At 41.9% G+C, this 22,892-nt stretch overlaps 1 protein-coding gene across 2 annotated transcripts in view; it reads right to left on the reverse strand.

Annotated features, from left to right (window-relative positions):
* Window positions 1-22,892, reverse strand: part of JMY (junction mediating and regulatory protein, p53 cofactor) — an 80,653-nt gene that overhangs the window by 21,227 nt on the left and 36,534 nt on the right. For both annotated transcript variants that reach the window (XM_053296560.1, XM_053296561.1), the window contains exons 3-8: window positions 18,525-18,675; window positions 17,313-17,482; window positions 10,212-10,377; window positions 9,284-9,471; window positions 2,038-2,124; window positions 435-530 (exon numbers count right to left, since the gene is read on the reverse strand). In XM_053296560.1, coding sequence (XP_053152535.1) covers window positions 435-530; window positions 2,038-2,124; window positions 9,284-9,471; window positions 10,212-10,377; window positions 17,313-17,482; window positions 18,525-18,675 — 858 coding nt within the window. The remainder of the gene's footprint in view (window positions 1-434; window positions 531-2,037; window positions 2,125-9,283; window positions 9,472-10,211; window positions 10,378-17,312; window positions 17,483-18,524; window positions 18,676-22,892) is intronic.

Below are 22,892 nucleotides of genomic sequence, written 5' to 3' on the forward strand. Positions count from 1 at the left end.
ACTTGTCCCCTTAGCTAAGCAGGGTTCACCCTGGTTGCATATAAATGGGAGACTTGATGTATAAGCACTGTAAGATCTTTCCCCTCAGGGGATGGAACCACTCTGGGAAGAGCAGAAGGTTCCAAGTTCCCTTCCTGGCTTCTCCAAGATAGGGCTGAGAGAGATTCCTGCCTGCAACCTCGGGGAAGCCGCTGCCAGTCTGTGTAGACAATACTGAGCTAGATGGACCTATGGTCTGCCTCCGTATATTGCAGCTTCCTTTGTATTACCCAACAGCATTTGCTGTGTTGTCTACAGACAACATGGAGCCAAAGTTAACCTAAAGCACAAGTACTGTGTAAAAGGTGCACTTATTGTGCAATTATGTTTACATGTATGTACATAAAAATGTAGTTTATGAAGCACCACTACAGTTTCCACCTGCTTCCAATTACCTGTTTAAATGTTCGAAGTCTGTCCAGTGTTTTCTGCCGTTCCTGACTAACCCATGAGCTTTTTCTTTCTTCCTCATCTTGCAACCGCTCCCTGTTCTGAGAATAAAAACAAAAATGTAAAAGGCAGAACAGGAGATGGGAGCACCAGAGTAGAAGGGAGGAATCTGGATGAAGTAATTTTCGCCGAATGCTACTGCTTGCCCCATGGGTCAATGGGACAAACACAAGATTCATTTACTCCCTTTGACACTCTGAAATGCAGGAGAGATAGAGTCTGTACATTAAAGAGGAAAAGCCTGATGGGACGGAGGACTGCAGGTAGAAGATCCCTCTCTGTTGGAAAGAGAACCGGGCAGGGACACAAAAAAGAATGTTTGAATGGAACTAATAATTATGAATTGAAAGCGGGGTGGCATTTGCACATGGCAGAAAGAGGGGCTAAGATGAGCTGTTCACAACTATAGTATAGTTGTATGAAATTGAAACAAGAACAATACAAATTACTTAGAACACTACTTTTTTACTTTACATCTTGCACATTTTTAAAATGAGAACTTTAATTTCAGTTGTTTGGTCCCAAGTAAATATATATAAATTTTAGTTTTCTAAAATGAAATCTTAAAAGCCAGGCTTTCAAATCTAACATCCAAACATTTGGGACATTTCTTATGAATTGCAGTTGCAATGAATTAGTCACACATAGAAAAGCCATCTCAAATACAAAACATGCTCTGCAAAAAACAAATGAACAAACAAAAAAAGCATGCTGCATGCACATTTAAACTACTCCTAAGATGTGAAAGAAAATTACCATTTTTGCTGAATAATTTTTATTCATTTTAAACTTTAAAGTAGAAAAATGTAAGTTTTTCAAGCTATGTTGTAATATCGAAAACGTGCTGTTCCATATCAGCCCCTAACCTTACTTTTGCTTCTTTTCTTATTGCTCTATTTGCACTGCAGTTCATACTCAGTTACATGGATCAGTATCAAAGCAGTAACTGACACACATGTTCAAAACATTACTAGGTGCTTGAAAAAAGTCACTGGCCAACATGCAGACTAAGGCAGCACCAGGGCTCCCAATGCAGCAGGCACACCCATGGGGAGGGGGGATTTTAGCAATCTCCCCTTTCCACAGAAGCAGTCCCCAAGGCCCAGATCCCCAAGGGTAATGCAGCCCTTAGGGGCCTACTTCTGGGTCACATTAGTACCCAGAAATTCCCTCTTGTGCACTAATAGCAGAGTCTGTATGCAGTTCATGAGAAGTGCTAGTCCACATGTCAGCCAATGTATCTGTGGATTGATAGTATTTGCTCCATCTCATTTTGAGGTGCTCCCAAGCTAGACTCTCAAGAACTTTAGGTCTCTATTAGTGATGGTGCCCGAATCTGGAGTAGTATTAAGTCCAGATCAACTAATAAGGAGTACACCAGTGTACTAGTTAAGTAATATCCCAGTCAACAGTTGATAATCTAACATGCTACTATTATGCTGATGCATATACAATAAGAAACGGGTTTTTTTAATTTGCTTGTCAGCAATAAATCTTGAGTCAGTCTTAACAGAAATCTTATCTTATTTTAAGAGAGACCAAACTTACAAACTTTGCAGTATGGTGAGCACTTGACTCCTCTTCACTTTGAAGGTGCTGCAATAATTTTTCATTATGTTTTGCAATGCAGATCTCCTGAAGAAACACAAAATGTTACCTTTTAAAATGAAAATTCAAGACCAGTTCGAAAAGAACTTAACGGAAATAGACCAAAGAGGTAAGAAAGAAAAAGACAGAACGTGATTAATAAAATAAGTGACTATATTCGCTGTACACAGAAAACAAAATTATTTTTTAAATGCTTTATTAAACATGTAAGCAAAACCCATAAAATCCACCTAACAATGAGTAAGATACAGAAGGTGGTAGGGGTGTGCACAGAACCAGAATATCTGGTCCCATTCAAATTTGGACCAAATTCAAACCTGCCCGGCCCAGTTCCGGGTCATGTCTGGTTTGCAGGCCAGTTTGGGGTATACACTTGTAAAGGGGAATCCAGCAAGGATTCCCCTTCACAAGTAAAGGGGCATTCCCTATGGTGGTGGGGGAGAGAAAGGGTACTTAGTACCTTCTCTTTGCAGGCAGGGATGGTGGAGGTGGCGGTAGCAGAAACATCGACGGCAGGGACTCCTTCAAATCACCCTCCTGAAGAACAGCCTGGGCCGACTGTGGCCCGCAGAGTTCTTCAGAAGGCTGGCTGGGGGCTGGACGAAAGCCCGCCACCACTGTCTCTACTGCCTACAAAGAGAAGGTATCCTTTCTCCCCTACCCACCACATTAGTAGATGCTTCACTGTGCTGAATTGTTGCCATGTGAGTGCCAAAGATTTAGTCATAATCTGTTTGAATCGCTTTTTTAAATCTTCTGGGGATAAAATGTCCAAATCCTGTTGAATTTCTTCCCACAAGCAGTGATTATATTTGGCCATGCAGGCTGAGTAGTTTGCTATTTTGATGGACAGGCGCTGTGGAGTAAATTTTCCTTCCCATGAGGTCTAATTTCCTTCCTTCCTTATCCCCAGGTGTGGTGTAACATTTTCCCAATTTTGTGGGTGTTGCACAATCGATGACAAGCGAATTTGGAGCCAGTTGTTTCAGAAGGTATTTTCTTATTCTTGAACATGATACAAACTCTCTAATCTCTTAGAGGTAGGAGTGGAAGTGTGCATGACTTCTCATGAGCATTGTGCTGCCCTGGAGATTATGGGGAAAATTGATAAAGCTACCAGTTGTGAAGACTGTGACTTGACCATGAAATTATAGACAGGGTCATCAATAGTTGCCAGTTGAGTCTTTAGGTCCAGGCCCAAGGCATCAGCCACCTCTTTTATTTGTAAATGATAAGCCTTCATATCTTTTGTAGGAGAGACATACGTCAATAGGTGGCACGTCAATAGGTGGGTCAGCTAGGCTGTCCGGGCATCAGCAGTCAGCATCAAACTCAAAATCTAATGCTCCATGGTGATCGGAGGAAGACCGCGCAAGTGATGTAGGGATTAGCGTCTGTGTCTCAGTAGAAGTTGTTGTCAGACTTGGCTTTTGTGATTGAGTTGTGTCTCTGCAGCGGACATTTTTGGTTTAGGGTCACGGACCACTGTCTTGAGTGGTAGAGAATACCATTGAGCATGAGGGTGATGGAGTAAGTATTTGAGTTGCCACTGACTTGTTCATTGGAGCAGGTCTATGTTCTCCAGGAACCCTGGAGAAGATATCCCCATGCCAGCAGAAGCCAAGGTAGCAGCAGCCACAGATTGGTGAGAGAAGCTACATGAATGCCATGAAGAGGTACTTGCTAGGTGGGCAGTAGACAGCGTATAGCATACTGGAGGCTGAGGCGCACTGGGTTGTTCTGTAGAAGGAGCAGGAATAGGTACCCTAGTGACTTGTCAAGACTTCCTGTGGGCAATCCAGACTCTGGGGCAGAAACCCCTTAGAAGTCATTGTTGAGGGTGTGCCTGCTAACTGGGCAAAGAGGCACCTTTTAAATGTGGTGATTCTCTTTATTTAGCGGGGGAGAGCAACTGACCCTATCTACCCCCAGCACATTCATTCATTCATTATGTCTGTGTAAACCGCTTTGGAAGCTTTTGTTGAAACGCAGTATATAAATATTTGTTGTAGTAATCCAGGATGCAGAGCAGAATTGGAGCCGTAGTTGTTTCCAAACTGGTGTCTCTATCATCTTCTCCATCTTAGATATTGAGGCATGACTTGCTTCGACATCGACAGCACTGGGGTATTCACTGTCGAGGCAGGAGCTTGACTTGTGACAGGCAACGTTGAAATCAGAATCTTCGGTGTCGACAGAACATCTCAACATCGATCCATCGGTGTTGAGGGTGCAGAAGACTGGACTGGAGTAGGAACCAGTGAAATCGACCTTGCTCTTGACGTCAAAGTCTTCGGCATTGACAACTGTTCGATGTCGAGAGGTTCCCTTGACATCAGTGTCTTAGGGCATTCAGTCTCTCCGTCTGTAGACCCAACGGAGAGGAGGTTCGATCTCTTGTCATGTCAATGGTCTTCGCCTTTTTTGGTCTTGGTGCCAAAATGGAGTCTTCCTTAGACCTCTTTCCTTTCAACTTCGAATGCCCTGCAGAAGCGCTCCCATGTGAAATACTCGGAGGCTTAGGGCTCTTGAAAGTCTTCAAAGCTGAAGAGGATGTTGTCGAGGGCTTTGACTATTTAGATGGAACAGTCCTCGGTGTTGACATTGATGTCTATGTTGACAGTGATGAGAGAGGCTCTTCCAGCATCAATGGGCTCAATACATCATTGTAGATTGCGGCATGAAGCCTAAGAGCCCGATTTTTTCTCATTTGCTTCGAGAAAGATAGACAGGTCTTGCTCGTAAAGATGTTATGCCCTTTGCCCAAGCAAATACAGCATAAATCATGGAAATTCTTCAAGGGGAGTTTTGCGTTGCAGCCTTCACACCTCTTGAATATTTTTTCTCCTCAGCCATAATCCATTTCCGTAGTCAGTCCATTCCGTTGTCAGTAGCACCGTTGTCGTAGTCAAGCAGTTTCACAGTCAATAACTCGAAAAGACAACCCTTTTCTTTCTTTCTTTTTTTTGAAGATCGTGAACTCTCAGGAGAGGAACTAATCCAAACGAGGAGCAACAGCACTGGATCTGTTTGCAACAGCAGTTGGAAAGGAACTGAGGAACATGGTGTCCGGCCCGCCTTACAGGTGAAACTCGGAAAATTAGAATATCGTGCAAAAGTCCATTAATTTCAGTAATGCAAATTAAAAGGTGAAACTGATATATGAGACAGACGCATTACATGCAAAGCGAGATAAATCAAGCCTTAATTTGTTATAATTGTGATGATCATGGCGTACAGCTCATGAAAACCCCAAATCCACGATCTCAGAAAATTAGAATATTACATGGAACCAAGAAGGATTGAAGAAAAGAACAATATCGGACCTCTTAAAAGTATACAGTGTACTGTGCTTGATTGGCCAGCAAACTCGCCTGACCTGACCCCATAGAGAATCTATGGGGCATTGCCAAGAGAAAGATGAGAGACATTAGACCAAACAATGCAGAATTGCTGAAGGCTGCTAATGAAGCATCCTGGTCTTCCATAATACCTCATCAGTGCCACAGGCTGACAGCATCCATGCCATGTCGCATTGAGGCAGTAATTGCTGCAAAAGGGGCCCAAACCAAGTACTGAATACATATGCATGCTTATACTTTTCAGAGGTCCGATATTGTTCTTTTCTTCAATCCTTGTCTTCTTGGTTCCATGTAATATTCTAATTTTCTGAGATTGTAGATTTGGGGTTTTCATGAGCTGTACGCCATGATCATCACAATTATAACAAATTAAGGCTTGACTTATCTCGCTTTGCATGTAATGCATCTGTCTCATATATCAGTTTCACCTTTTAATTTGCATTACTGAAATTAATGGACTTTTGCACGATATTCTAATTTTCCGAGTTTCACCTGTAAATAACACCACGCTGGAGGTGGGACACAGAAGCCTCGAAGAGCTGCGGCATTCCACCACAAGGATCCTGTGCAGGTGCAGAACATATTTATATGGATCTCAATGGATCACAATCCAGATCTGGGTGTTGTATCTGTTTGCAATTTGATCCTCAGACTAGAGCAGTTTGACTACATGACCATTTTATACAAGTGGTCCAGAATTTTATATAAGTGTCAGAGAGGCTTAACCCCTTTCCTGCTTCCATTATGATGAATTTAAATACCAATGCACATCTACATATATTCCAGTATTTATTTCAAAACAACATATTTATTAGTAGATAGGTTCATTTGCATTATACAAACAGAAGAGAAGGCCCTAGTCAGCATATTCAGGATTCCCTTTCTGTTCTCGCCAATTAGTTTTTCCCCAGAAAAACAAACGTTCCCTAATATGATAGTAGTTGGGTCCAAGAATATTATTATTATTATTACATTTATATCCCGCTCGTCCTCCAAGGAGCCCAGAGCAGTGTACTACATACTTGAGTTTCTCTTTCACAACAACCCTGTGAAGTAGGTTAGGCTGAGAGAGAAGTGACTGGCCCAGAATCACCCAGCTAGTTTCATGGCTGAATCGTGATTTGAACTCAGGTCTCCCCAGTCCTAGTCCAGCACTCTAACCACTACACCACGCAATGGGATAACAGTAAACTATGTTTGCATAGTGATCCCATTACAATAAAGACATCGCAAATAAGGCAATGTTCACATACCAGTAGCCAAGTACTGCCTTACCAGAACAGATACAAAAATAATGCAAGAAACTTAACATTAGCAAAACAGACCCCACCTATGAAGGAATTTCTAGTCCTTTGGCTACAGACATAATTCACAGACCTCTGAATGTAGAAGCAGGACACATGCCCACTAAAAATAGTGGCCACATGATGCACAACTCTAACACCTGTTGCAGACCCAAAAGCAGTGCTGCTGCTGTAGGGAACTGGTGGTAGTGCTGCCAGCATGACCACACTTTCCTTCATTCCCGGGTCTGCAGCAGCCACAAGTTCTACAGGTGACAACAGAACTGGGCATCATGTCAGCGAACAGCACCACATCATCAGTTTGATGGTGCATGCACACCTCTGTGCTAGAGGAGGGATACACCTCCCCCGCAACACACTTTTTTACACAGAGGACAATAGACAGAAAATTAAAAAGAGCAGCCTATGTGTAGAAGTGTGTGGTTCCACTCCTACCTGGCCAATCTCAGGAGGTAACACTGAGGAACTGCTGCTGTACCCCAGAGAAGTGATCCTGTAGAGTGGCACAAATTCCATCTTATTCCCCATGTTGTTTAATAGCTATGCAGAGGTACAGGAAGACATAGATGGATGTAGAGTCTAGTACAGGGGTGCTCAACTTTGGCCCTCCTCGCAGATGTTGGCCTACAAGTCCCATAATCCCTGTCTTTTGGCCACTGTGGCTGGGGATTATAGTAGTAGTCATTCAGAAACAGCTGGGGGATGAGGCTAAATTGAGCAGGCCTGGTCTAGAGTAATCACTATACAGGAAGTTCCCCAACTTACTAACAGGTTGGGTTCCAAAGGTTCGTCTGTAAATTGGGTGTTTATAAATCGGAACACATGTCATTTCCAAGAGCAACAACTTGTTTGTATGTGCATGTTGACATTTGTAAGTTAATGTAATATGTCATGGAACTCTGTATGTATGAATGTTTGTAAACTGGATGTTTGTAACTTAGAGAATGCCTATAATCCTATTCAGCCGCTACAATGTACATGCTTACAGGTGTCTCTATATGAGTACACATTTTTGTGTGAATGATGGTAGATGTGTTCACTGTAAAAGTGAATCCTAGGTGCAGGCCCCCTCAAATAGGAACTGTTTTTTACACTGCCTTTCTGCCTTGACAAAAGCACCCAAAGCGGTTTACAATATTAAAAGAAGCAAATTACAGAAGATTAATAAAGCATCATCTCAGGCCGTTGGTCTTTTCAGATCGCTTCCCGCCAGAGTGGTGCAAGACACAGAGTGGTACAGAAGCACATCCACCTTCCTTCACTGTGCATGAACATTACTTCCACATGCAAATACATCTATCCTGGATTACAAAGTACACATTGTACCTTGGACACAGGTACAACATGAACATCCTGTGCAAGGTTATCTTTTAGGTGTCTTTGCACTCCCCTGATGAGAATATGCCCAGCAAACTGTTCTTGGCAAGCAAGCACTCACCCTGCACTTCCTCCACTGAACAGTGGTAAAGCTCCTGATACAGTTTTGAAGGGGGAACATGCACGTCCCATGCTAGTTCTGGGGGTGTCTTGTAGACCCTTGGTGGTGCAATCATCCTCAGAAAACCTCACTCAAGCCTGGAACATTGCCACTTGTGTTGGCCAGGGAAGAGAACACTTAGATCTGCCTTTGCTTCTCACCGATACCACGCAGCACCATGCGGGCCAGCAAAAAAAGCCCCATGGGCTGAATCTGTCTTGGGGGGCATGTGTTGTTCAGGGCAGTCCTAGAGTTAGTTTCCAAGATCTTTGCTCCAGCCTTGGCCATTGTCACTAGCCCAAGCTCCTCACTTTGTTCTTTCTGCTCCCTGTGCCCAGCTTTTCCTGCCTTGCACTCTAGTTTCAGTTCTGGTCCCAGTTTCACAGCCTAGCACAGACCTTCCTCACCTTGCCAGGTCTGGGTAACCTCTAAATTAGACCTGACTGAAGCTGGTTGAAGAAGTCATATTTCTCTGATCCTAGAAGAGCTGCAATTATTACTGGTTTCCAGTCACAATTCAGAGTTTTGACCTTTAGTCCTAATTCACCTGGTCCTGGCCTCTCATATTTATCTCCTCCTGCTTTAAGGTCATCTTAGGAAACCCATCAAGTGCCCACACTGTTGTAGGTACAGTGAGTGTTTATGAGTTAAAGGCTTTCTTGTAACTGGCACCCAGCTATGGATCTGTTTGCTAAGAGAACTGCCTGGCCAACTCTTTGTATACTTTTGGGAAACTGCTGAAAAATAACCTTGTTCTGGAGAGCATTTGCCTGTCTGGAGTAACTATTGTTTTCCGTTTTGAATGGCTGCTGAGTGAATCCTTATACTGTTTTTACTGTAGCTGTTAGGTTGTATTTGCAGGTCCAGGTCTAAACAGTGCCTGGATGGGGGACCATATAGGAATCCTATGTATGCCCCCTTGAGTTCTACTGAAGAATGGCAGTATAAAATGAAAGGACACACGGACACACACACACACGACTTTAGCCTCTCAGAACCTAAGTAGTGATCTGTAAATCTGTGGTGGGAGAGAACTGTGTTACCTTTTTATTTCTGAGGTAGGCTTTCTTGGCTGATATGCGCCCACGCCTTGCTTCTAGCTGGCGAACCTTCTGTTGCAATTTCTGCAATTCTTCTCTTTGCAAGTGTATAGATGTTGCCATATCTTCTTTTTCAAGCATGGCTTCCATACTTTCATAAGTATCATAATATACTACTTCATCTCTTTTCTCTGTTAGAAAATATTAACAGTTTTAGTAATCTTAAACATACACACACCAAAGCAGTAAAATCTAGAGCAACCTTCAGTTGTGATAAAAGGAATGACATCCAAAACTGTTTAATAATCATAGAAGGGTAAATCACACAGCTAGAAGGGGCCTCAATAGGACCTAACCCTGCCTCTGCCCTAGGAAAGGAACACCAACACACTAACACAAATCTATAACCATACAAAATCTCAACTGCAGAATGACCAGGGAAGAAAGCAAGAACCTCATGCTTGCTAATGACAGTAGCACTAAATTATCAGCTGGATGGTGCACTCATTTCTCAAGGCTAGATGAGAATGGGTACTCCTTCCTGCCCCAACCACACTTTTCCAGAGATAGGTGTGGGGGGCAGGGGATAGCACCATAGGTGCCTGAGTTCAAGGCTACAGAGGAATTGTTTTTCCATTGAAATATGGGGATCATGGAATCAATTGAATCCCAAATGTGAAAGAAAACCTCACCCACTGAACCTCCTCACCTTGAGCCTTTCTCAGCCCTCAATCATGATCCATTTCATCCAACAGCTTGCCTCTAACCATGGTCATCCCTAATTCCCCAGAGGAAGAGAAACTAAATGTAAAACAATGAAGATTCTTCCTAGAGCTGGAGTGGGAAATTTGCATTAGAATCTCACTAGCCACAATAGTAGGACCAAAGGCAATTTGTTAAATAATGTAGATGTAAAATGAACGTATGTCACCTGAAATAAGTCTTTTGATGCTTTCAAGTTGTGCTGTCAGCAGCAGCTCTTCACACTTCAAGATTTCAAACTGCACTTCATACAACTGAAGTTGCAGATCATAATAATCAGCTTCTAGTTGGTCCAAATGGGCTATGGCTTCTGTGCCACCTTGTAAACTCTGCATCTGAACCAGATCAGGTGGGGAAAAGACTCTCAGTTACAACCACGAGATCTAAGCAATCTGAAGAAAAAATCTTAATCCTATCACAAAATATTGCAAAGCATTCTATGCAGTTCAAAGAATACAGAAGACAATTCAAATGCATTATAAATTAAACAGACATAAATTATGACAACATAAACACAACACCTTGACTTCATGCACATCGTGTAGAACTAAATGAAATGATGCCAAATGCATCAATGTAGCTCCAGTTCTCACAGTCCTTTTTCACCAGCTGCTGGGAAGATGATGTGGATTGGGACTGCAGCAGGCAGAGAGAAGAGTTAACTCTTTGCCTCCATCATGGTCCTGATCTGGATATCACACATACACCCCTCTGCCTGCTAAGGCAAACAGAAGCAGGAGAGGGGAAATTATCCAGTTCAGGATCCATAGTGAGGCAAAGGATTAACCCTTGTGCACCACAGACCCAATACACACACACACACACCCCTACCTCACACAGCTAGTATATGAGAGAGAAACTGACACATTTATTGTTACGTGTACTTTTCTCCCACATAAAGAAAAACCCTTAGAAGCAAGAAACATGCTTCAAATCTTCCTATTCAACTATTCTAGCTTCCCAGAGAAGTGTTTATAGCCACTTCTATATTGAGAGCCAGCGTGGTGTCATGGTTAAAGTGCTGGACTAGGACTGGGGAGACCCGAGTTCAAATCCCCATTCAGTGATAATACTTGCTGGGTGACTCTGGGCCAGTCACTTCTCTCTCAGCCTAACCTACTTCACAGGGTTGTTGCGAGGAGAAACTTAAGTATGTAGTACACTGCTCTGGGCTCCTTGGAGGAAGAGCGGGATATAAAATGTAAATAATAATACAAAGCTGGCCTTTGTTTTAACCCTTGCTTACATACAGGTAGGATTCTGATAAGCCAAACATCTAAAACTATTTTTATTCAACATTCAGTTATTGCTGTTCTCTTGAAAACACTACGTGTAGTCAACCAAGTAATACTTCTTCCAGAGAGATTATTATTTTCCAGCTGCTAGAAGTCATTGGCTGGCATCCAAACTAATACTGCACCAGTGCAAGGATGTTGTGCTAGGTAGTTCTGCTAAGTTGGACAATTGTGTTACTTAAGAACACAAGAACAGCCCTGCTAGATCAGGCCCAAGGTCTATCTAGTCCAGCATCCTGTTACACACAGTGGCCAACTAAATACTCCTGAGAAGCCCACAGGCAAGAGGTGAGGGCATGTCCTTTCTCCTGCAGTTGCTCCCCTGCAACTGGTATTGAGAGCCATCTTGCCTTTTAGAGTGGAGATGGCCTATAGCCACCAGACTAGTGGCCATTGATAGACCTGTCCTCCATGAATTTGTCTAAGCCCCTATTAAAGCCATCCAAGCGAGTGGCCATCACCACATTCCATGGCAGATAATTCCATAGATTATGCACTGTGAAAAAGTACTTCCTCTTGTTGGTCCTAAATTTCCCAGCCTCCAGTTTCATGGGGTGATCCCTGGTTCTAGTGTTGTGAGAGGGAGAAAAATTTCTCTCTATGTACTCTCTCTACTCCATGCATAATTGTATACGCATCTATCATGTTTTCCCTTAGTCGCCTCTTTTCCAAACAAAAAAGCCCCAAATCTGTAGCCTTGCCTCATAAGGAAGGTGCGCCAAGCTCCTGATCATCTTGGTTGCCCTCTTCTGCATATTTTCCTGTTCTACAATGTCCTTCTTAAGATAGTGATCAGAACTGTAAGCAGTACTCCAAATATGGCTGCACCATAGATTTGTATAAGGGCATTATAATATTAGCATTTTTATTTTCAATCCCCTTCCTAATGATCCCTAGCATAGAATTTGCCTTCTTTACAGCTGCCTCGCACTGAGTCAACATGTTCAATGAGTTGTCCACCACAACCCCAAGATTCCTCTCCTGGTTCGTCACTGACAGCTCAGACCCCATGAGTGTATATGTGAAGTTGGGGTTTTTTGCCCCAATATACACTACTTTACACTTGCTTATACTGAACCACATTTGCCATTTTATAACCCACTTACTCAGTTTGAAGAAATCCTTTTGGAGCGCCTCATAATCTGTTTTGGATTTCACTATCCTAAATTTTAAAGCTCTAGATTATGTTGCACTGGTGCAATAGAGTGCTGCTGCACAATCTGTGGTACACCTCCTGCTGCACAAGCTCTTCCTCAGTCCATTTATGTTTCAGAGAATGATGGGAGGTTATCCACTATCCTTGCTGTGCAAGCAGACTGAGCACGCAAGAGATTAAGCAACTCTGAGCATCCATGCAGCTATGTGACCTTCTTGTGTGTGTTCTTTCTCACAGTGTTACTCTGATGTCAGGCATTGAGCCATCTGTCTCCATCTGTCCAGCAATGCCCCACCCCCATCAATTTGGCCAATTTCCCACACACACAAAATCATGGGGAAAATTCCCCCCCACACACACACACACCAACAGAAAAGCCACAAAATGGTTCCGTAAAACAAAATGGTAGCCAGAAATGACTTCGGAGGTCATTTCCAGCCACCTAAGGACCACAGATACACGGGTATTAACCCTTTCTGTACACATGTATGCTGAGGTCAGGTACGTATTTTCAGACCGCAGATACACGGAACCACGAATAGCAGTGCTACATGTAGTGAGGTCCACCTGTATCATTAAAATATGCCACAACTTTATTAAAAGAGGAATAAGAGCCAAAGGCCAGAAGAGCTCATATCAGGTTCTTCTCAGAGCTCTCCAGAGAGCAGGCCCTGGAAACGTGGAGAGAGAGCTGCTGCCTGTGTGTCCTGAGGGAGGAGGGAGGAGAAGAAGAAAATATAAGGGCTCCTATAGGTTTGCATCCCTTAAAAGAGGATTTCAAGAATTTGGGGGCTTTTGTTTTTCAGGGGGTTCATAAAGCAGAGTTTGAGTCACTACATATGGTTAAAAAGAAGCAATTCAGAGGGTTATGGCCTACTATTTCAGTCAGATTGGCTTAAGGCTTACCACTGTTTTGCTGATAACACCATCCTGAAGGAAATTAAATCAAGCAGGAGAACTGTGAGGTTCATGGGAAATTTCTGGGAAGATAATCTGTATTTTATCATGGTTGTTTGTGTGTAAGAAAAAATGAAGTACAGATTTAAAGTGAACACAAGCTACCTGCTTTTTGTTGTGTCCTTAATCACTGCTGAATAATCATGAAGTGGGACCACACTGTCACTATTACTGAATCCACTAATTTCATTTAATTGTGTTTTTTCAAGGAAGGGGGCAGGGAGTGTGACTTTATCTTAGTTGAAGGTTTTACAAAGTTTTTGGTGGTCAACATCAGGAAGTTCTACATTTTTGTTTTGGGTAAGCTCTTCCTTTTTAAGACTCCTGGAAATTCAGTAATCCCAAAACCTTCGGTTTAAGACAAGAAAAATGAGGCTCCATGCACCCACACTTTGCCTTGGTCTTTCAGCTGGACTTTGGGCTGGGGAAGGATGCATCCAGGTAGACATTTAACAGGTGCAGTTTCCCTAATCATTTCCTAGAGATGCCCTTGATCAATTTTTGCCTGATTAAGGCAAAGTGTGGGTGCATGGAGCCTCATTTCTAAAGCCATCATCATATACCAGACTGTACAAAGTATTTACAGTTTATATGGCACAGACGTTAAGATGGGCACCTTAACTTGCAATTTCCATTCTTTTTAGAGCATGAGTGGAAATGTAAAGCATCTTAATGCTCATCTTAAACCAAAGGTTTTTGGATTACTGAATGACGACATCTGACTGCCTGGCTAGCACCAAAGTTGCTGCCAACTGGAGAAAAGAACCACAGCAAGCCTGTGTGAAAAATAAGCTTTTGGGAATCTTTATGCAACCTTTTGGGGCCCCTGAAAGTTCCCTTTTCCAGTTGAATGTTGGTTCGCTGCCCAGCATTCAACTCAGCCCATAAAGTAACATCCAAACATGCCGTTCTAGGTATCCAGGCTACTTTACATATTTAGAGAACTACAAAGAGTGCTCAATGATTTAGTGTTTCTGGTTGTCGTCACAGTGACAAGGCTTGGCAAGCTACCAAACAGAATAGGTCTGCCTCCAAGAAAGATTTGCACTATCCCTCTTACACGACAAATATCCATCTTTCACATATCTGTGCATGTGCTTAAAAGAAAACACCCAAAGCTTGTTTTTCATTTAAAAAAAAGAATCTGTTGCAAAGTGTACTAAAGAAAAATGAATGTGTTTGTTTTGAAGTAAAACAAGAACACCATGGTGGTCTTCCCTTGCATCAGAAGTTTGAATCCACACCGGTAAATTATGATCCATAATCCACAGCTGACTGGCCATTCCAGTAGATAATGCAAGTAGGACAGACAAACGTTCCCCAATTTTGATACAACCATTGTTTTTAGGGATAGAAGTACACCAATGGTTAGTGTGATTTCAGCACACTATTTTCAACACAAATTTAGTTTCGAAACATTGAATAGCTAAAGCTGTTATCCAGCAAAAGAGAGAGACTGGGGTGGGGCGAGGGAAATGCTACAAAAAATAAGGCACAACTGAATGCAGACAACTGATGGTCAGAATGTGAATTACTAACACAATAGACTGAACAACCATGTGTAATGGCTCCGTTTCAAAAATTACTCATGCACTAATTCAATACAAACGTGTTAAAACAAATGATGCAGTTGTCAAGAGTGCAATCAGTACTGAAGACTGGATTTTGCAATAGTATCTAATTGCTAATCCTGAATGAACACATTCTTTAATGGATGTCCCCCAGACACTCAGGAAAACCAGTCTCTTTTCAATTTATTCTAAAGTCAGATATTGCAATGAACTAGATTTTCACTGCAAAGAATCCATATCATTCTATTCCTTTTAAAATAGTGCTCTGGAAGAACCAGCAAGTGGTTATGATTATTTATCCATACTAAGTGCAAATGAAAACTTCAGTGCTATTGCAATTTTTACATTATTAGTTGTTAAACAGTGCTATCAATGTGCATGTTACTTTGTAGGGTTACATAAACAAAAAGACAGGTCCCTAACCCAATGAGCACACAATCTAAATTTAGACAGCGGGGAGACTCGGGGTGCGGGTGGGGAGATAGAAAGGCAACTTTGTAGCTGAGAATCGCAATCCTCAAGTGTGAGGCCTGCTCAGAAAGCCCTAGCTATGCTCTCTTCCCTTTCTCCCGCACTTTCTTCTTGGGTCACAGTCACAGTACAGATCTTTTATTTTCCGAATACAAAAGTCTACTGTCCTGATTTCATTATTGTTAGTCCCTTTTCGGGTTGGGTGTGAGACCAGTGAAAAACAACTTGGTCAACTGACCTGTCAAATACTGGCGTCTGGTCGCCTCAGCCCTGCGCTTACCGAGCCAGCCAGAGGGGTCTCAGTAGCTGCTGACAGGTGGTGCAGCATCCCCAACGGTGCCACCTCCCCCTCCCCCTCTACCTCCTCTATGCAGGGCCAAGAAGAAGCGTCTTTCCTGGGCAGCCAGACTGAGCACTGGGAACAGGAGATGCTGCCAGCACCTCCTGATGTCATCTGATGGGCCGAGCCTGGGCAGTGGGGAGGAGTGTGAGGGGAAAGGGCTGGATCAAGACGACACGGGGATGGAAGCAGAGGGCAAACCACTCTAAGGGGTTAATAAAGCACCAAATGGGGCAGGAGGAGGGGGTGGGGTCTGTATGTCCCGTTTGCAACTCGGCCTTTAAAAGAGGGCCGGGCCGGTAAGAAGGGTTGGCTAGAGTCAGGGAGTGCTTGGGTCCTCCAAAAGAGGCCAGCACAAAGACCCAGAAAAGGTGCACAGGAGAAGTAACAGGGTGTTGCTAATCCCCTCCCCTGCCTCTGTGGCCTTGCCTGTAAAACAGTGGACCCTCACTAGACCAAAGGCAAACACCCAGGCCGACATCTGGCAAAGTATTTTTAAAGCAATAACTTGACAAGAATGATAAAAAGGTATTTTAACAATCATCAGGTGTGATACTTATGTTAATTACAAAAGCAAAATTAGTTAGCTGTCACTGTGGAACAATGAGATTAACTTTTTAAGAGTTTTAGTTTCTAGATCAGAGTCCTCTCTTTCACAGGTGCTTACAGAGCTAACAGTCAGGTCACAGGGGACGGGGGTGGGTGGGAACTCCCTGCAACAAACAAGGTGGAATCATAAGCAGTCCCAGGCAATGATTTTTGCCACTGATGACTTCTTGTGTTCCTGTTCAGAGATGCCTGCATTTATAGCAGGTAGTCAGCAGGTGAAGATCTACTAATCTGCTAGGTCTGCTCTGCCTGCAGGACTAGGAGGCAACTGCCCTTGCTAACAAATAAGGAAATCATGAACCTACATATAGTGAACTTGCAAAGTGGCATTCTTGGCTTCACTGAATATTTAACCATGAACCCTAGTCTCTTTTTAATTAGAAATCTTAGTACTCTATAGCAGCAATAAACTGTACTAGAGGATTTATGCAGACTATGCAGGAAGAGTGCTAATAGTCACTGATGATGTGGAAAGAAAAAAAGACACTACTGTCATCTAAATCTCCTATAAATCAAGTGAATGAATAAGAAACTGTCAAGAAATGGAAACCTCAGAACTTGGATATACAGCAATATCTTGTATTGAGGGATTTGGGGCATGATGTGCAGCCACAGAATCCTTAAGCATTGATGCCTATCTAAATGTGGGGAACACGTGCTGGTAAAACAAATGCCAAAGAAAGACTTGTAGACAGAGGCAACTAGATTTGGGGAGTATGCCTAGGCTACAGAAGACAAGTATACTTCTTGAGTAATATCTTTAATTCTAACTTGAAAATAAGATGTTTGAGAGTCAGCAAGGACCAATACAGACAGGCCAATTTATGCAATTAATCCCTGTCAACAACAAGAAAACTAATTAAGAAACTACCTCTTCTTTCAATGCATGTTTCTTCTGCTCCAAACAGATTTCTTTTGCTCTCATCAGCTGCAAAGTCTCCTTAGAAACTGCATACTGAAGCTTTTCCATCCGCTCCACTGCTGCTGCCCAGGCTGCCTTACCAAACTTTTTCTGGTCTGCTCGCATTCGATCATACACAGCTGTAGAAAAAAAGAGCTCTGTTATATGTTTTATTGTTAAGCTGAAACACAGCTTATGCCGGCAGCTGTCAACTGGGGGCACAAATGCCACTAGAACATTTTTAAAGGTCATGGGGATACATAAATGTCATAAGTCAGCCAAGCACTTGACAACAACACAAAAGCATGGTTTAGGGAAAATTGGGTCCCAGAATCCACACAATGCTGAGAGAGGAACAGTCAGGCGAGCCTCAAGAACAGAGCAAAACCAGCGGCATCTCCATCATCAGGGCCATCACAAGGCTCACAAGAACAGGAAGTCTCACAAGAGGGGGAACTCTTGCAAGATGGAAGTTCCCTGTCCCAGTAAGAGGGCAAGGGCCGCTGAGCCCTATTTAAGGCAGGGGAGGCCTATAGTAGAGGGGGTGAGAACTGGTCAAAGGGCCAGATATCCAATGAGGCATGAACCAAAGATTTCATATAAAGTAGTATATGAATTTAAAGTTTGAGACAGAAAGGTTTCACTTGTCAAAAAAGGTTGAAAACTCCTGTCTATTGCAAGTAAATATACCATCAGCCTTCCACTTGGTGCAAGAAAGTGTGTCATAAGTTCTTTAAGTATTCTGCACATTTCCAAGAAAGCTTACAGCACCAAGAAATCTTTTCTGTTAACATATTTAGCTCTTTAGTCGTATATTTTGAAAACAGCAGTTATATGTTTTACAAAGTTTGACCTGTAAACTGGATACACGTTTGATTTTTGTACTGAATCAATCTAATAACAAGTTTTGTTAAAAGGCAAACAAAATGCTGTGTAACATGTCAGTCAGCAACTACAACCAGAACACCCTTTTCTTACTTATAAACATATCAAAGCAAACTAGCGATATCATAGCTAGATTTCCAAGAGGGTGGAGAGGATTCCAGCAATTCACAGAAAGCACGGATAAAGATTCAAGGCACTGTAAGAAGCTGCGGCTGCAGGACCTGGGTCGTGTGAAGAAGACTTCTGATTCTGAAGAGGACTGGTTTTTAAAAATGTGAAACTGTAGACATCCATTACCTTTCTGTGCTTTAGCTGTTATTTCAAAGTACTTCACAGTAAGATCTTGAATAGAAAGCACAGCCATGTGGGCTTTCCGCTGCCAGTCTGCATCTTCTTTTTGAAGACTCTCAATTCTTCTAGGTCCTAGGTAATCATTCTCTATAGAAATCTGGAAATAAATCCATAACATCCACTATCAAATCAGGACGCACAGAAACCTTCAAAGCATTTATACCCTTTAAAGCATTAAAATGATACTCTTCAACTATTCTACTTAGGCTAAAGGTCAAATTTAACAAATGGTGTTACAAAACGATCCCTTTAGCAAACAGGATTCTTGAAAGCTAAAAAGAAAAACCACATACACATACATAATATAAAAATCATGAGACACTAAAAAAACTTGAATGAGGACTATAACTGCGAGGGAAAGATGGAAGGTAGTATGCTTTCCTGAATTGTATGGAACTAAGCTATAGAGAGAAAACTCAGGAATGAAATAAGAAGGGGGCGGGATCATTTGAATATTTAATGGTCTGGTTTCTAGAAATATACATCTGTATTTTTCTAGGAGAAGAATATATAAGACTATAGGACAAGGATATATTTATATATTTCTGAGTTTTTAACAGAATACCAATCCAGGCAAACTACAATTGCTTCCAAATTACTTGCTAGACTGATTACACACCACAGCATTAATAAGTCTCCATATATTTCCATCTCGTCTGGGTATAAGAAAGGGACTTCTTTCCAAGTAACGCTAAATATGCTTTCCAGTCCAGAATGCATGCCCAGACACAGCATGCTCACTCACACTTTTTCCCTAGCGCTTATTTTCTACCAGTGTAAATAAAATAATCTGATATTAGCTGCCTTGGGCTCAAGATGTGGAAGAATGAACCGCTCAGCTCCTCATTTCTATTCCTACGCAATCAGAATTCTTGCAATATGCCACTGGAGTCTGAAATGAAACATACCCAATTACACATAATTTGAATTTTAAAAAGGTGCAAGAACATAAGAGGAGCCGTGCTAGATCAGACCAAGGATCTATTTAGCCCAACATTCTCCTTTCCACTATAGCCAATCAGATGCCTCCAGGAAACCCACAAGCAGGACTTGAAGCAACCTCCTTCTTCTGCTGCTCTTGGTCCCTAGTAACTAATATTCAGAAGGACTTTTCCTCCAAGCCTGGTGGTTCCATACAGATGTCAAAACTAATAACCATTAACAGATCTGTCCTCCATAAATCTGCCTAATCTCCCTTTTAAAGCAATCTAAACTAGTGCCATTATTTTTATTTATTTATACATACATCTATACATACACTTTTATACCACCCAAAACTTACGTCTCTGGGCGGTTTACAACAGAACATTACCACATATTGTGGCCATGAATTCCAAAAAGTAATTATGGGTTGTATGACGAAGTACTTGCTTTTGTCTGCTAGGAATCTACTGCCAATCAATACTACAGATGACTCCAAGTTTTAGTATTAAGGGGATAAAACCTCTCTCTATTCATTTTCTCCACACCAAAATGGCCAAACTCTGCCTGATGTGCATTTGTTCTCCATACCCTAAAGAAAGGCTGCTACATGAGGCTGCAGTCTTGAATAGAACACCAGCCAAGTGGTGAAGAGGCATCACCCTTTCCCCTCAAGCTATTTTTCTATTCAAAATCACACACACACACACACACACACACACACACACACACACACACAGCTGCTTTTCTCCCTAAAGGGAAAAGATACAAGGACCTGTATATTTCTCCCCATTAACAGAAAAGTAGCTTGGGGAGAACAAGCATTTCTGAGTGCAAAGAGGGCCTGAGTGGAAAAGATGAAGCACCTTTTTTACATCCAGCTGGTCTCTCATTCAAAACTGCATTTTTCACAGATTTCTCCCCGCCCCCCCATTAAAGTTATATGAAATCCAGGTACAGTTATATACAGCTACACATCACATTAGTTTGACCCAATGTGAAGAGATCCAGCACTGACTGTATAAAACGCCACATACACTGGAGAGATTAAACCACCCATTGAGGAATGGTGTAGAAGGATATGGCATGTATTGCTAATGATGGTTATGTGCTATGATTAAGTGTGCACTATAGTCATGAATATGTGATGAATAGTTTCAGGCAATATTATAAGGAATTCATGGGTTTCTGGAACAACAAATATACCCTAGATAAAATCAATCTCATTCATTTTGGATTTTAATCTAGAATTTGGGAGGTACAGGTTGGATTTTGGTAAGAGTAATATTACTTCAATGACTTTAGAGTGATGGAAATTTCATGAGGTATTTGTTGATAGTGCATTAGTAGACCTTTGATATTTTAGGTCCGTTAAAAATGCAGGATGACACCGGTGGTTCTGAGCCACCTGTGCTGTTGCCGACTCCTGGGGAAGCACCAGCAGTCCTGCACAAGAGCTACAGAAAGCAATGTGCCTGCATTTTGGGAGCACGACTTACACTGGAAATCACGTAAGTACTTCTCCTAAGTGCAAGCACGCTGCTTTAAGTATTTGCACAACCACGGGAGTTTCCTTAGCCGCACACAGCACTGTGGGCAGCTCAGAACTGCCCACTGCAGAACATGCAGGCCAGTAAATAATAATAAGGGAAGATTAAATAAACAGCACTGATTTAAATAGATTAAATTAATAAAGATTAAATAGCACTGCCCAATAATATGGTGTATCTGCAGTGTGCAAGAAAAACTCTGGCTACGAGTCTACAGATATTGTCATGTTCTAATATTAGGCTTTACAAAGCTCCAAAGTAAATAAACAGCTCCAGGTATTATTTATAAACTAATTCCTCTATGCTTAGATACTCGAATCTAAAACATAAACATAGCATTGGAGACATCTACACAGTTCATATTTAAATTAAAAGGCACAATTTGGCTTCTCTCCCTCTGCCTACAGCTCAAACAATTCAACTGCCTGGCCTACACAGATTTATAAAATGTCAAATTAGGGAAGTAACTTAGCAATATACATTTTGTTCATTATACACAATTATACTCAGTGCTCTCTAGCTGTAGGAATTTATTAACATATGAGGGTGCCACATTTTTAACTACACTCTTCTAGAATGCAGAGAATAGCAAAATGAAAGACTGCAACACCGAGAAATATATTACCCAACTACACCAACACAGACCTGACTCTTATTTTTGCATTAATAGAAGTTGGGGAGGGGGGCTGCCAGGAAAGTGTTCAGTTCTTACTATAGAAAATATGATTAGCTTATTGACAAATTAGCCACTTTCCTCACTGCATGGACATAACTTTCCTGCACATTAAAATACAGCATCTAAAACACACTCTAGAAGTTCCCATCTGGTCCTAGACAGAAGAAAAACAAGCAATTCTAATATATTCAACAACATGTAGGCAGTTAACTGCTGTTAAAGGCTGAAAATGTAGAGATTATCCACTTAACATGTTTCAGCTTTCCCTGAGATCCAAGTTTTCTTTCCAAAGAGTTTATCATCACTTCACAAGTGGAAATGGTCCCAGCTGCCATAAGTGGAAGTGGTCCTTCATGGACCAGTGTTCCCTCTAACAGGGACTCTCAGATGCTGTTGACTACAACTCCCATAATCCTCAAGCAAAAGCCATTGCAGCTGGGGATTCTGGGAGTTGTAGTCAACAAAATCTGGGAATCTCTGTTAGCAGGAACACTGTCCTGGACCCAAACAATTATAATAGCTAATTATAATCAGCTGGTTACAAATCTCCCCTTTGGGTGTAAGATATTCAAGAGGGTGGAAGCAGATCAACTCCCACCATATTTAGATGCCACTGGTTATTTGAACCTATTTCAACCCACTTTTCAACCCAGGTTTTTCTCTGAAACTGCCTTGGTCATTAGGGATTTGTGAATAAATTCGGGTACAAATTGATTTGTACCCAAATCTAGCTGATTCAGGTGATTTGGAGACAGAACAAATCACCCCTGTGGTCCACTGGCAAGATTCAGGTTCAAATCCAATCACGCCAGATTCAATTGGAGATTCAGATTCCTCCTATTCATTTCCCCAGATTCTCAGCTTTCATTAAAAAAAAAAAAAATCTTAAGCTCTAGCCTTTGTAGAAATGGAGTTATAGAGCAAAATGTGCGGTCACTTTTTCTCAAGTGTTTGTATTCTTTGGTGTATAATAACTTTTCTTCATAATGAATCCCTATGAGGATTCATTGCACACCTTCATTTCTTCTATTCATTTTGACTGTTATTGGACAGTGCCAACTACACACACACGCCTGTAAGGCAGTGGGGTACTCAGTTTATTTTTTAGAAATATTTATGTGTTTAGATTCTTTGGTGTCTTCATTACACACTTTCATTTCCTCTGTT

This window comes from Hemicordylus capensis, chromosome 2 (genome assembly GCF_027244095.1).
Source record: "Hemicordylus capensis ecotype Gifberg chromosome 2, rHemCap1.1.pri, whole genome shotgun sequence".
In the NCBI taxonomy this organism is placed as follows: domain Eukaryota; kingdom Metazoa; phylum Chordata; class Lepidosauria; order Squamata; family Cordylidae; genus Hemicordylus; species Hemicordylus capensis.